Below are 14,964 nucleotides of genomic sequence, written 5' to 3'. Positions count from 1 at the left end.
AGATACATGATGCCGTATATTAAATAAATAAAATAAATAAAGTGGAACTGAGTTTCCTCCTTGTGTCATCCTTCCTTTGTACCCGCAAAGCAAAGCAAATAAGTGTACAGGGTAACTTTTATATCTTGACTACACGTGCGTTTTGTATATATATAGTTCATACGTCATGATAACTAACGCGTATGAATTTTCCAGTAGTACGAAATTTTTTTTTTAACGGGGGATAACTCTACTGCTCATTTTCATGAGATATGTCCGAAACTGAAAGCTTGCCATTGTAAATTTTCAGTTTTCATTTCCTCATAATTATGAATAATGCAGATTAAGCTAAAGGGTAGGAATGCATGACGTCAGAGATTTGACTGCGTTAGCATGGGAGGAAACATTGCAAAATCACATATCTTCGACCGCGTGACAGCGACAAAGCCTTCACAACAACAACAACAACATCACCAAGTTGGTGACCAACAACAAGTGTACATCGCTGACTTCGACATGTTCTCTTTCGATGCCCTGCCAGACGACATTTTGGAAACCGTACTCAGTTTTGTTCCTGCCAAACGACTGCTGACGTACAGGAGAGTCGGCAAACGATGGAGGGACATAATTGACGGACAGACATTGTGGAGAAATAAATGTGAAAGAGACAAAGTTCTGACAGAAAACTGGCTCAGGTTCCTCTACTGTGTCCATGGTGACCACGAACCGATCAACTACCGTCAGCTTTACTTCTCCTCGCCCTACACCAGAAATCTCATCAAAAACCCCTGTGCCAAAGGTAAATAGCAGACAAGGTAAAAGCCAAATGATTTGGTGTAACATAGGTAGACCAATCATGTGGTAGCTTAGCTACCAGTATAATGACAGTACGACACAACTTACCTCTACCTCAACCTGCCTCTGCACTTTCGCTGATACTATGGGGTAGAGCTATACAATGTCGTATTTGATTTTCTCAGAGTTGTGCCAGCTGAGTCTTGCCAACTTGCACATCATGGGCTTATCATGTGTCTCCAGCAAAAGAACAGACCTGCACAAATATATGCACTACAATTTTGGCGACCTCACCCTTATTCCTAAGCAGGCTGCTTGTCTCGAAGCTCATTGCCCCATGTTAAAATGAAGCAACCTCTGATGGCAACTATAGTACCTCTCATCTGTGTCAGTGACATATTGCAGTAGTTGTAGGCTTCAAAATGAACTGTGTTAAGGCAGCTTTGTTGGGAACTTTCCACACCCTGGAGGCGACATTGTTTATACTCACCACGGCTATTATGATGGATAGGTTACCAATTGGTTTTAAAATGGGGCGATGATCTTCGAGGCCGGTAATCTCATAAGGAATGAAGGGAAAACCACCAAAATTGTAGCGTGTATATTTGTGTCAGCCTGTAGTTTGGCAAGAGACACGAGAAAGGTGCCTGAGGTGCGAGTTGGCAAAACTCTGGCACTACTCCAAGAAAATCAAATGCAACGTTGTATAGTTCTACCCTATATAAGCTAGTGACGAGAAACAAGCAATCAGTTGTTACAGTCATTACTTTCTGTGTAGTCCAGGTAGACTCAGTTCAGATCACTGGCCTTTGACTATAAGGACTGGAGATGGCATTTTTTATTGAGTGCAACTTCATGTAATTGTATTTGTGAAATGGACTATGTTACGGCTAAGGATAGCCCCGAAAGACTCCTTTCCTTATACTGGTCATTGGAGTCTTGACACTTACAATGTTAATTTCGTAATCAGCGAAGGCCCAGGCCAATTGTCTTATCAAACCAGTCTCGAGCAAATAAAAGAGACCAACCTAATGACCTGCTTTCTTCACTGACTGCTTCACTCAATTTAGAATAGACTTGATGTAGCCATGAAGGTTTCCACAGTATATGCACCTTGGCGAATCTGCCATCTTCCAATTGCTCCACTATGATGCAGGACATGCGCGTAGCTGCTCAGCATGGCAGTCGCTGAGGAGCATATACCGTGGGAGCCTATATGGCTATAATAAATTTATTCTAAATAAAGGAGGAAAATATGGTGATGGTGCAGTGGATGCAGAAAGTAGGTCTTTATATTGATGTCTTTCATTTGCGCAAAACTTGTTTGATATCCAAGACAATCGGCCTGGACCTTCATTGAGTAAAAAATTAACATTGTAAGCTTTGAGACTCCAACGACATTAGGCCAGTATAAGACAAGGCGTTGTAGTCTTTCGGGGCTAGGCTAATTAATAGAACATCTGCCTCCTATACTTAGTACTATTTTGTCACATACAGAATGAGATGGTTTCATTTCCCTAGCCCTTAAACATTACTGCTACCGGGTATTATATAAGTTGACTGTTCTTGGGGGATAACTATTAATGAGTAAATCCCTTACTCATCAAATCCCTTAATATATATGTACCATGCAGCATTATTATAAATGTACATGTACAAAAGTACTGAAATTAATTTTGAAATGTTCTTTCATTGTATCACACAGAGAAGTTAAAGTACTGGCAAGTTCGTCATAATGGAGGGCATGGGTTTACCTCAGAGAGAGACCACCCAGGATCTCATTCTATCACGCAGTATGCGCCCATTAAAGGTAAAGCTTGAGGTGGTAAATGCCATCAACATCCTAGTGGTTAGGCTGTTCATACAAGTCTCTAGGTAGGCTGTGTAGAAATCTCATTTTGGGTGGGCTGTATAGAAGTTTCTTTTTGAGTGGGCTCCTTTGAAATCTCTTTGGGTGGGCTTTATATAAATCTCTCTTTTGGTGGGCGGTACAGGAATCTCATTTTGGGTGGGCAGTATAGAAGTCTTAGGGTAGGCTATATAGAAATCTCATTATGGTGGGCTGTATAGAAAATCTCATATTGGAGGGCTGTGTAGAAATCTCATTTTGAGTGGGCTGTATAGAAGTTTCTTTTTGAGTGGGCTCCATTGAAATCTCTTCGGGTGGGTTTTATATAAATCTCTTTTTTGGTGGGTGGTACAGGAATCTCATTTTGGGTGGGCAGTATAGAAGTCTTATTTTGGGTAGGCTGTATAGAAATCTCATTATGGTGGGCTGTATAGAAATCTCATTTTGGAGGGCTGTGTAGAAATCTCATTTTGGATGGGCTGTATAGAAATCTCATATTGGAAGGTCTGTATAGAAATCTCATTTTGGATGGGCTGTATAGAAATCTCATATTGGAAGGTCTGTATAGAAATCCCATTTTGGGTGGGCTGTATAGAAATCTTATTTTGGGACAGACTTCATATAGTTCTCATTAGGTGGGAAACTATATAGACCTTAGTGGGTGGAACTTCATACATATGATAGTAGGTGTGTTTTAAGAAATCACATTGGGTGGAGCGTCATACAGACCACATTCAGTGAGCTGTATAGAAATCGCTGTTGGGTGAGGCTTCATGAAGATCTCATTTGGCAGGCTTTAAAGAGATCTGAAAAATATTGAGCAAAAATAAACAAGGCCTCTTAATGCAAATAGGCTTGTGTCAACTCTCTGTTCTAACCAAGCATTTGTGAGACTACAGGCAATGTAAAGGATGCTTGCAATGCTTGGTTTTTATTGTGGGTTGACATATAAAAGCACAAGAAGCTTCTCAACTTTCTTCTTGGGGGTTAGAATGGCATTGAACTACAGTTTTCTTAGGACGCATGCGGTAAGTGTGGAAATTAAGTAATCTGCTGTGGTGGTGACAGTGGTGATAGCTGTCGTAACAGCTTTGTTTGTGCATAAATTGCACTGCAAGTTGCTCTTTCATATGCGAAAAGGTTGAGTAATAAGGATCTTTGTAACACCATGAGTGTGTTTTTCCAGAGGATGTGCCTTGTTGGGCAACTTCGTTTGCGTTATGTCAGAAGACTCAGCTAGTGGATCTGGTGGCCGAGGGTTGTAGTATATCAGTGCTGGATCGCCTCAGGCCCCCAATACACATATCAGAATGGTGAGTAAAACTTGGTGAAATATATATCCACAATGCACGTACCTTTGTATGCTAGGGGTTTTACTTAATTATATGTCAGTCGTATGACAACGAGGAGCCATTAGGTGTGTGTACATCCGTGGTGTTCTCTTGTGCAAGTCCTTACTGCTACTGAAGTATCATGCCAAAGACACCAGACACGACACCAAACCCAGTTACATTATTCTGACAATGGGCCAACCAGTCTTTAGTATGGCCTGACTGGGTTTGATCCCGGGTCTCCCGATTTGGAGGCAGATACCGGCTATAACCTTTAGGGCACCAAAGCGGTCACGTTGCTCTTCAACAAACCTCATCTGTTATTGAACATACATATGCTTGTGTAGTGTCTGTCAATTTGAGACTGCCACTAATTACATGTAGCCCTTTTTTGAGATCTGATGAACAGGATTTTGTGTACAAATTGAAGGCAGAACCGATTGAAAAGATTGTCACATCATCATTTGCATGAAATTTTTTAATACTCACCAGTGTCTTTCCTTGGGTTTTCAGCAATTAACCCATCAAGTAAGAAGACAATAGGCTGAAGGGTTGTTGAGAAAATTGATTCTTTTCCTTACATGTATATTGTGCTCACAAATTTTTCACTTCTATGACTGGTCATTGTATGGGTAGTGACTGACTGACTGACTGACCACCTGACTTTAATAACTTTAACTCCAACTGCTAAAATATGTAGAAAGGTCCTTATTGATGTGTTGTATGAAACAGCCTTCAGCCGCCTCAAGTATTCCAATGTCTTTTCCAGGCATTCTGCGAGATTCGATTGTGGAGGGGTTTACAGTTTAAATGTTCAACTTCTTGCAGCTGATCATACTGTGATTGACAAGTTTGATTTTGAAATTGACATACCTGTGCGAAGGATATGGGAACAGGTGAGTTTGTGGCTGGTCCATCAACAAGCACATCTTATACAAGTGGCAGTTTAAATGTTTGGTGTTTTATTTTTGTCTTATATTTCTGTAAAAGAAGCTTTTTATTTATGAAACGTTCACCCGCCAACATATTTTTCTAGATTTGACTTTCTAAGATGCATTGGGGCCTTGAAGATCATGTGGTTAGCCTGATAGTGCAGCACAATGACTCAGGAGCCTCTCACAAATGTGATTGCTGTGAGTTCAAGTCCAGCTCATGCTGACTTTCTTTCCGGCCGTACGTGGGAAGGTCTGTGAGCAGCCTGAGGATGATCGTAGGTTTCCCCAGGGCTGTGCTCAGTTTCCTCCCACCATTGTGCTATCGTTGCATAAGTGAAATATTCGTAAGTGCAGGGTAAAACACCAATCAAGTAAGTAAATAAAATTCTAAAATGCATTAGATTATATGTTTTATGTTTGAACTAATGTATATGTTGAAAGTCCCAAAAATCATAATTTAAGATGCTCTGTTTATCTAAGATTATTTTTTTTCCTGCGACAAATAATGTGAGGTATATAGTGGTCAGGCTGCCTCTTCATCTGTCAGTGCTTATGTCCATAATCATATATCTTGTCAACCTGTCTCCCCTCTACAGTTCTAATTGGACTTTCATGAAACTGTGTAGGCATGACAGAGACAAAATGTGCATGTGCTTTTTGGGTTGTGCCACATCAATTTTCCCCTTTATTGAGTAATGATCCTCTGAAGATTGAATGTGGACTATAATGTGGTATAATACTACATCTTGGTGACGATGTCATTGTGCGGTATAACCTCATATAACATGTGGTCTGACAGCAACCTGCAGATGGTGGTGGGTTTCCCCCCGGGCTCTGTCCAGTTTTCTCCTACCACAATGCTGGCTGCCGGTGTATACCGGTAAGTGAAATATTCTTGAAGCAAAGAAATAAAGAGACAAATCATATAACATCTTTTGATGGGTGCGTGAGTGAGTGAGTGGGGTTTAACGTCGTGCGTCACAGTTTTTCAATGATATGACGACGAAGGAGTCATTAGAGGGCATGTAGTGTGCCTCCTTGTTGCAGGACGGATTTCCACCGCTCTTCTATCTAGTGCTGCTTCACTGAGACGACTTACTGAAGGCAAGTAAGCCGCCTCCGCCTTAGCCATGATGGGTCAACCAGTCATTGCACTATCCCTTTCAGGCTGAACGTCAAGCAAGGAAGTTACAACTTCCTCTTTTAAGGTCTTAGGTGTGACTCGACCCAGGATTGATCCTGGATCTACCGCCTCTTGAAGCAGACACTCTACCAACTGTGCTATTGGGGTCGGTCTCTTGTGTAATACCTTTGACTGAGGGAAATTTTCTATCACCAAAAAAGCATTCAGTTTTATTTGTTGCTGTGTGAAACCACCAAAAGTACCTGTAAATGGTTGTATGATACTGCTGTTGACGAGAAATACCATGTTTTCCTGATTGGTATTCGTGTGTGATTGAATTAAGGTCATCCAATATGATGTAAAGGTCTTGAAATGTATTAGATTCCATATTGAAAATGAAATATGGTAGCACAACATGGAAGTGAATGAATTATAACACGCAGTTGTTTATGTTTCTGAAATAATGACTATTTGGATGATTCACAGTCAACTTTGTGATGACCTGGGCTCCATTTTAGGTCACCATTTTTATTTTGAGCCCTTAAAAACAAGTGAATAACCTAACATTTTGACCCTTGCCAGTACACTTTTGTAAAACCAACAAATCCAGAGTAAAGTGACAGATCTTCCTGGAGTGTGTTACCCTTACTCTCAAACTCATTTGACTCTTACAAGATTTTCCAACATTCAAGTACCACTGTAAAGTGACAGATCTTCCTGGAGTGTGTTACCCTTACTCTCAAACTCATTTGACTCTTACAAGATTTTCCAACATTCGAATACCACTGTAAAGTGACAGGTCTTCGTGGAGTGTGTTACCCTTACTCTCAAACTCATTTGACTCTTACAAGATTTTCCAACATTCGAGTACCACTGTAAAGTGACAGATCTTCCTGGAGTGCGTTACCCTTACTCTCAAACTCATTTGACTCTTACCAGATTTTCCAACATTCGAATACCACTGTAAAGTGACAGGTCTTCCTGGAGTGTGTTACCCTTACTCTCAAACTCATTTGACTCTTACAAGATTTTCCAACTTTCGAATACCACTGTAAAGTGACAGGTCTTCGTGGAGTGTGTTACCCTTACTCTCAAACTCATTTGACTCTTACCAGATTTTCCAACTTTCGAATACCACTGTAAAGTGACAGGTCTTCGTGGAGTGTGTTACCCTTACTCTCAAACTCATTTGACTCTTACGAGATTTTCCAACTTTCGAATACCACTGTAAAGTGACAGGTCTTCCTGGAGTGTGTTACCCTTACTCTCAAACTCATTTGACTCTTATGAGATTTTCCAACTTTCGAATACCACTGTAAAGTGACAGGTCTTCGTGGAGTGTGTTACCCTTACTCTCAAACGCATTTGACTCTTTCAAGATTTTCCAACTTTCGAATACCACTGTAAAGTGACAGGTCTTCCTGGAGTGTGTTACCCTTACTCTCAAACTCATTTGACTCTTATGAGATTTTCCAACTTTCGAATACCACTGTAAAGTGACAGGTCTTCCTGGAGTGTGTTACCCTTACTCTCAAACTCATTTGACTCTTACGAGATTTTCCAACTTTCGAATACCACTGTAAAGTGACAGGTCTTCCTGGAGTGTGTTACCCTTACTCTCAAACTCATTTGACTCTTACGAGATTTTCCAACTTTCGAATACCACTGTAAAGTGACAGGTCTTCCTGGAGTGTGTTACCCTTACTCTCAAACTCATTTGAGTCTTACAAGATTTTCCAACTTTCGAATACCACTGTAAAGTGACAGGTCTTCCTGGAGTGTGTTACCCTTACTCTCAAACTCATTTGACTCTTACGAGATTTTCCAACTTTCGAATACCACTGTAAAGTGACAGGTCTTCGTGGAGTGTGTTACCCTTACTCTCAAACTCATTTGACTCTTACCAGATTTTCCAACATTCGAATACCACTGTAAAGTGACAGGTCTTCCTGGAGTGTGTTACCCTTACTCTCAAACTCATTTGACTCTTACAAGATTTTCCAACTTTCGAATACCACTGTAAAGTGACAGGTCTTCGTGGAGTGTGTTACCCTTACTCTCAAACTCATTTGACTCTTACAAGATTTTCCAACTTTCGAATACCACTGTAAAGTGACAGGTCTTCGTGGAGTGTGTTACCCTTACTCTCAAACTCATTTGACTCTTACAAGATTTTCCAACTTTCGAATACCACTGTAAAGTGACAGGTCTTCGTGGAGTGTGTTACCCTTACTCTCAAACTCATTTGACTCTTACGAGATTTTCCAACTTTCGAATACCACTGTAAAGTGACAGGTCTTCGTGGAGTGTGTTACCCTTACTCTCAAACTCATTTGACTCTTACAAGATTTTCCAACTTTCGAATACCACTGTAAAGTGACAGGTCTTCCTGGAGTGTGTTACCCTTACTCTCAAACTCATTTGACTCTTACAAGATTTTCCAACTTTCGAATACCACTGTAAAGTGACAGGTCTTCGTGGAGTGTGTTACCCTTACTCTCAAACTCATTTGACTCTTACAAGATTTTCCAACTTTCGGAATACCACTGTAAAGTGACAGGTCTTCGTGGAGTGTGTTACCCTTACTCTCAAACTCATTTGACTCTTACAAGATTTTCCAACTTTCGAATACCACTGTAAAGTGACAGGTCTTCGTGGAGTGTGTTACCCTTACTCTCAAACTCATTTGACTCTTACAAGATTTTTCCAACTTTCGAATACCACTGTAAAGTGACAGGTCTTCCTGGAGTGTGTTACCCTTACTCTCAAACTCATGTGACTCTTACAAGATTTTCCAACTTTCGAATACCACTGTAAAGTGACAGGTCCTTCCTGGAGTGTGTTACCCTTACTCTCAAACTCATTTGACTCTTACGAGATTTTCCAACTTTCGAATACCACTGTAAAGTGACAGGTCTTCGTGGAGTGTGTTACCCTTACTCTCAAACTCATTTGACTCTTACAAGATTTTCCAACTTTCGAATACCACTGTAAAGTGACAGGTCTTCCTGGAGTGTGTTACCCTTACTCTCAAACTCATTTGACTCTTACAAGATTTTCCAACTTTCGAATACCACTGTTAAGTGACAGGTCTTCCTGGAGTGTGTTACCCTTACTCTCAAACTCATTTGACTCTTACAAGATTTTCCAACTTTTCGAATACCACTGTAAAGTGACAGGTCTTCTGGAGTGTGTTACCCCTTACTCTCAAACTCATTTGACTCTTACGAGATTTTCCAACTTTCGAATACCACTGTAAAGTGACAGGTCTTCGTGGAGTGTGTTTACCCTTACTCATAAACTCATTTGACTCTTACAAGATTTTCCAACTTTCGAATACCACTGTAAAGTGACAGTCTTCGTGGAGTGTGTTACCCTTACTCTCAAACTCATTTGACTCTTACAAGATTTTCCAACTTTCGAATACCACTGTTAAGTGACAGGTCTTCCTGGAGTGTGTTACCCTTACTCTCAAACTCATTTGACTCTTACGAGATTTTCCAATTTTCGAATACCACTGTAAAGTGACAGGTCTTCGTGAAGTGTGTTACCCTTACTCTCAAACTCATTTGACTCTTACGAGATTTTCCAACTTTCGAATACCACTGTAAAGTGACAGGTCTTCCTGAAGTGTGTTACCCTTACTCTCAAACTCATTTGACTCTTACAAGATTTTCCAATTTTCGAGTACCACTGTAAAGTGACAGGTCTTTGTGGAGTGTGTTACCCTTACTCTCAAACTCATTTGACTCTTACAAGATTTTCCAACTTTCGAATACCACTGTAAAGTGACAGGTCTTCCTGGAGTGTGTTACCCTTACTCTCAAACTCATTTGACTCTTACAAGATTTTCCAATTTCGAGTACAACTGTAAAGTGACAGGTCTTCCTGGAGTGTGTTACCCTTACTCTCAAACTCATTTGACTCTTACAAGATTTTCCAATTTTCGAGTACCACTGTAAAGTGACAGGTCTTCCTGGAGTGTGTTACCCTTACTCTCAAACTCATTTGACTCTTACGAGATTTTCCAACTTTCGAATACCACTGTAAAGTGACAGGTCTTTGTGGAGTGTGTTACCCTTACTCTCAAACTCATTTGACTCTTACAAGATTTTCCAATTTTCGAGTACCACTTTAAAGTGACAGGTCTTCCTGGAGTGTGTTACCCTTACTCTCAAACTCATTTGACTCTTACAAGATTTTCCAACTTTCGAATACCACTGTAAACGTGACAGGTCTTCGTGGAGTGTGTTACCCTTACTCTCAAACTCATTTGACTCTTACAAGATTTTCCAATTTTCGAGTACCACTTTAAAGTGACAGGTCTTCGTGGAGTGTGTTACCCTTACTCTCAAACTCATTTGACTCTTACAAGAGTTTCCAACATTCGAATACCACTGTAAAGTGACAGGTCTTCCTGGAGTGTGTTACCCTTACTCTCAAACTCATTTGACTCTTACAAGATTTTCCAACTTTCGAATACCACTGTAAAGTGACAGGTCTTCGTGGAGTGTGTTACCCTTACTCTCAAACTCATTTGACTCTTACGAGATTTTCCAACTTTCGAATACCACTGTAAAGTGACAGGTCTTCCTGGAGTGTGTTACCCTTACTCTCAAACTCATTTGACTCTTACAAGATTTTCCAATTTTCGAGTACCACTTATTACAATACCTTTATCATTGGTTTCCTTTGATCTTTGACAGGTTCAGCACACATTTACAGGTTATCCAGCTGGGGTGCGCTTCGTCAGTTTCACCCATGGAGGAGTGGATACCAGTTTCTGGGCAGGACATTATGGACCAAAATTCACTTTATCTACTGTAAAGTTTGGTCTCCCACCAGAGGAACAGCAAAACTGAGTCTGGCCTCCCACCGACAGAACAGCAAAACTGAGTTTGGAATCCCACCGGAGGAACAGCAAAACTGATTTTAGGTATTCTGTACCTGATAAAAATTGACACGGAAGCCAATTGACATATGTTGGTTTTGAATCAGAGACCTTTCAGGTAAAGTCATATTTCCACTGCGTCTGCTCTGTTCTTTAAGATTTCTATTCATTTGCAAGTAATCAATTTATGTACTTTAAAGTAGTTATCTGCTTACAGCCATATTTACTGTATTTGACCTAATAGTTTGTTCAGACCAAATTACTCATTTTTCCTGATTCTGAGTTGTTTGTTTCAGTATCTAGTTGGAAGGTAGGATGATACAGTTTTCCAGAAGGATAAGTTTTAAAAGTAATATTTTATGACCTTGTTTGCCTCTGAAATTTTTGAATGAATGTTTAAGGCAAGTACAGTATTGACATGTAATATATTATGCCATGGTATCATGTAATGGTGGCAGAATTTGTTTATGCTATGCGTTCTTTCATTTCTACATGGCAGTATAGTCCTGTATTGGAAGTCATATCAGAAGTGCAATCTGTAGCCCTGATGATTTTCATATGATTTTACATATTTTCATATGTATGGGTCCTGTGGTACAAGTCTAGTCCATGGGGCATTCATATACATGTACATGTATTGTAGATATGCTGTATAATGCTGATACAGTAAGTTTATACAGGTGGATCGGGTGTAAATGATTTCATCATTGTAAACTAAAGATCTTCTCCACTTCTGATGCAGCTGGACTGATTTTTTAAAATTATTTTATGTGATGGATGCATTACACTTAAAGAAATGACAACGTCATTCTAAAAGACCCCAAAAATACACCATGGTAACTGAAGAGTTCTAAAAACTTAAAGCTTTGGTACTTTCCATGTACAATTTGCCTTACACGTATCTGTTGTTGACAAATGTCACATTATGTAAAGAAGTTCTACTAGAATGCTGCCAGAAGGTTACAATATAATATTGCCTTTTTTGTGGCTATTTATCTTGGCAGGGTACTGGCAGAAGTCCATTATCTAAAAGTATGCAACTTCACAGTACACGTTACATCATCTGTAGAAGCTGGGGCCACCTGGTGGAGAAATATGCCAACCTGTTGGGTGGAAATTGTGAAGTGAATTATGGAAAATCTAAATGTAAATTTACAAGAACTGGCCACACCTTGAAGCTGAAAGCCCATATTTAAAAGCTTTAATTTCCCTGATCATTGTTGCTATGCATTTAAGATTTAAATTTAATATTTTCATATTTCCAAGCAACTATAGGACAGTTACTATCAAAGACAATGTTGTCCTTTAACAAAACTTTCCATTGTCATAAGTTTTAAAGTCTGTTTCAACACAACCACATTTAGAACCCATGCATCAGCCATTTCTTAAACATTTGCTGCGCAATAGAGAGAAAGAAAAATACATGGCTGCGCAGATACGTCACATAATGTGTTAGAGATCAAAGAAAAGTGTAAAGTGCAGTGAAGACTATCTGTAGGAAGTTGCATACTTCTTGGTAATGGCCTTTGCGTACCGGTAACAGTAAACACAACTCATACTGCAACATCAGTCAACCCTGCAAATGACGAGACACTTTGTTTGTGTATGATCCTATCAGAAGAGAAAAATAGGCAATGATACGTTGTAAAATTGTACACCTCATTGTGAATTGCTTTATTACAACACGCAATGCGATGATCCCAAGTACGGCGGGAGAGGCCAGGCTTGTACTCACAGCGACCGCACAGGTGAGAGGCTCCTGAGGCTCATTGTGCTGAAGCTTTGTAATTGGGGAGAGGTGTATGAATTAGGAAGGCAATACAGATTACCTGGATCTTCAGCAATTAATCCTTCTCTAAGAAACACAAAAGTATAAACACTCTGTGTATTTGACATTCCCACATTTGTCAGTTTATTCATCACCACAATTGTTTGTTAGAGTATTTCTGAGATTGGTCACAGTTTTGTTATCACCACAATAGAGTAGTTTCGAGTTGGAACTCTTTTGTTGTCAAACGTAAAAACAGTCCTACTGTTTCATGTGAATGTTGAAAATGTTAGGCAGCATTGTGTTGAAATTGATGTATCACCTGTCCCAGTCGTTTTCAGAGGCACAAATGAAACCTCTTTCCTGTAGAAACTTCTCAAATTCACAAACGTTCGGGTTCTCAATTTTCTTCATCATTTGTCTACTCAAAATTACTTTTTATGACACTTTCTTTAGATGCTCATGTTACAATGAATGTGATCAAAAATACTTGCCAAACATTTTTGGCAGGTCACATGTTGGACTTTTTCTACCTTCATCGATAAAAGGGTTCAAACTCGAAACCCCCCTATTGTTTGTTACAGTATTTTGGGGATGTGTCACAGTTTTGTTATCACCACTCTTGTTTGTTACAGAGTATTTCAAGTGAAATGAGACACATTTTGATGAATTGCTATTTTGCAAGTAATGTGTTCAATATTATGTCAGTTTTTTTCCCACATTACCAATGTTTCATTCCCCTTGTCAGTATAACGGTCTCCCATAATAGCGAACAAAAGTAAATACTGATTCTAGGGGCTGGAAAGTCAGCTAGGACTTAAATCTGGATTAAAATTTATGTATTTTATACATTAGAATGATACTGGCATCAATATACATGTAACTTTTAACAATTTCTAATCAATTGACCTATAATGTTGGAAACAAAGGTTGTTCTACATGTATTTGTCCTCTTTGTTTAGCTGTAAAATATTCAGCGTTTGTTATTATATTTCAATAATAAACTGTGATGCCATAAATTTAATATTTTGACCTCAGCATGTTTTATGATTAGACTTTATGAGCTCTAGTGTTCACATTACTAGGCACATACACAAATGTATTCTTGTATATTTATTTCATTGGTGTTTTACGACCTACTCAAGTATATTTTAGCCACAGAGTTTCCTGGCATGCATTGGAACTGTTTTCTGTCATTACACCAAGAAGCAGTTTACCATTTATACATGTAAGGTTGTGGTGTAGAAGCCTAATTCTATTCTTTACCTTGATTGTAACTCTGTGCCCTTGTTTAGTCAGCTGAGCACCACTGTTTAATCTAGGTCAGTGTTCACCAGGGAAAATTTGCCAAATTGCTCCTTGAAGGCCTTGTTTATTTATTTTGCCAGAGTATACCCCTTACTTGAAAAGTTTTCATTTACATGACAGTGGTGTCCAGGACATAGTGGGAGACAAGATTCTTCTTTGAGTGGAATTATGATCTGTTTTCCAGTCAAGTATCAAAGTACCCTTTGAAAATCGATTTTTGCTACTAAAAAATTTGCAATCATCACTGGAGGTTAAAATGGGCAAATGCACCATTAAAACCACCAACAGGATCTAGCTTAATGTGAACAGTGACACAGAAATGACCTTGCAATGAAGAGATCCAGAGTTCTGTGAAGGGCAGGGTGGCCCAAGACTATAAACTGGCAGTCTTTATTCTCAATTCCCACCATAGGTCAAATACTAGTGTGACCTGTGTCAGCATACGGTTGCTGGATGGACTGACACATCTGGTGTCTATTATATCATTGCACTGAGGGAGCACCATAAATATTTTGACCTTGTGACTGGAAATATAAGCAGACTCCCTGTTAACTTGAAATGAGGATGAAAGTTAAAACCTAAGAAATGAAACTGACACATGTAGGTTTAAGACCAGTTTCAGTCTCCCACTCAAGCCAAGACCTGTCCTCACTGCAGAAGGTAGGCACAGATTAGACAGGTATGTAATGTACGTGACCAAAAATTCTCCCATGAATGTTGGATATTTTGCTCATTTCTGACAGTTCTATTGATGTTAGGCGTTTTGAGGTTTGTGCGTTTGGAAAGCTTATCATCTTGCTGGAAAAAAATGTAAAAATAATTCAGCACAAAAGCAATATTATAGGAAATTTCTGTGTCGCTAAATACATTTTTTTTGGACGAAATTTTTGGTCATTTTGATTTTTTTCTTTATTTATCTATTTGCTTGGTGTTTTAGGCTATACTAAAGAACAATTCACTTAAATGACAGTGACCACCATGATGG

At 39.3% G+C, this 14,964-nt stretch overlaps 1 protein-coding gene across 1 annotated transcript; it reads left to right on the top strand.

Moving 5' to 3' along the window:
* The first annotated feature begins 283 nt into the window (after positions 1-283).
* LOC135474524 (F-box only protein 44-like) lies at positions 284-13,695 on the top strand. Its single transcript, XM_064754184.1, has 5 exons — positions 284-778; positions 2,480-2,584; positions 3,810-3,936; positions 4,724-4,850; positions 10,719-13,695. The coding sequence occupies exons 1-5, from the start codon at positions 373-375 to the stop codon at positions 10,872-10,874; spliced, it is 921 nt and encodes a 306-aa protein (XP_064610254.1). The 5' UTR covers positions 284-372; the 3' UTR covers positions 10,875-13,695.
* The last annotated feature ends 1,269 nt before the right edge of the window (positions 13,696-14,964 follow it).

This window comes from Liolophura sinensis, chromosome 1 (genome assembly GCF_032854445.1).
Source record: "Liolophura sinensis isolate JHLJ2023 chromosome 1, CUHK_Ljap_v2, whole genome shotgun sequence".
Classification (NCBI taxonomy): domain Eukaryota; kingdom Metazoa; phylum Mollusca; class Polyplacophora; order Chitonida; family Chitonidae; genus Liolophura; species Liolophura sinensis.
The sequence above is the reverse complement of the archived record's forward strand: the minus strand, read 5'-3'. Positions and strand labels throughout refer to the sequence as shown.

Coding starts and splice junctions, on each gene's coding strand:
- LOC135474524 (XM_064754184.1), top strand. CDS start 373: ATGGGAGGAAACATTGCAAAATCACATATCTTCGACCGCGTGACAGCG. Junction 779..2,479: donor CAAAAACCCCTGTGCCAAAG/GTAAATAGCAGA, acceptor TGTATCACACAG/AGAAGTTAAAGTACTGGCAA. Junction 3,937..4,723: donor CCAATACACATATCAGAATG/GTGAGTAAAACT, acceptor TGTCTTTTCCAG/GCATTCTGCGAGATTCGATT.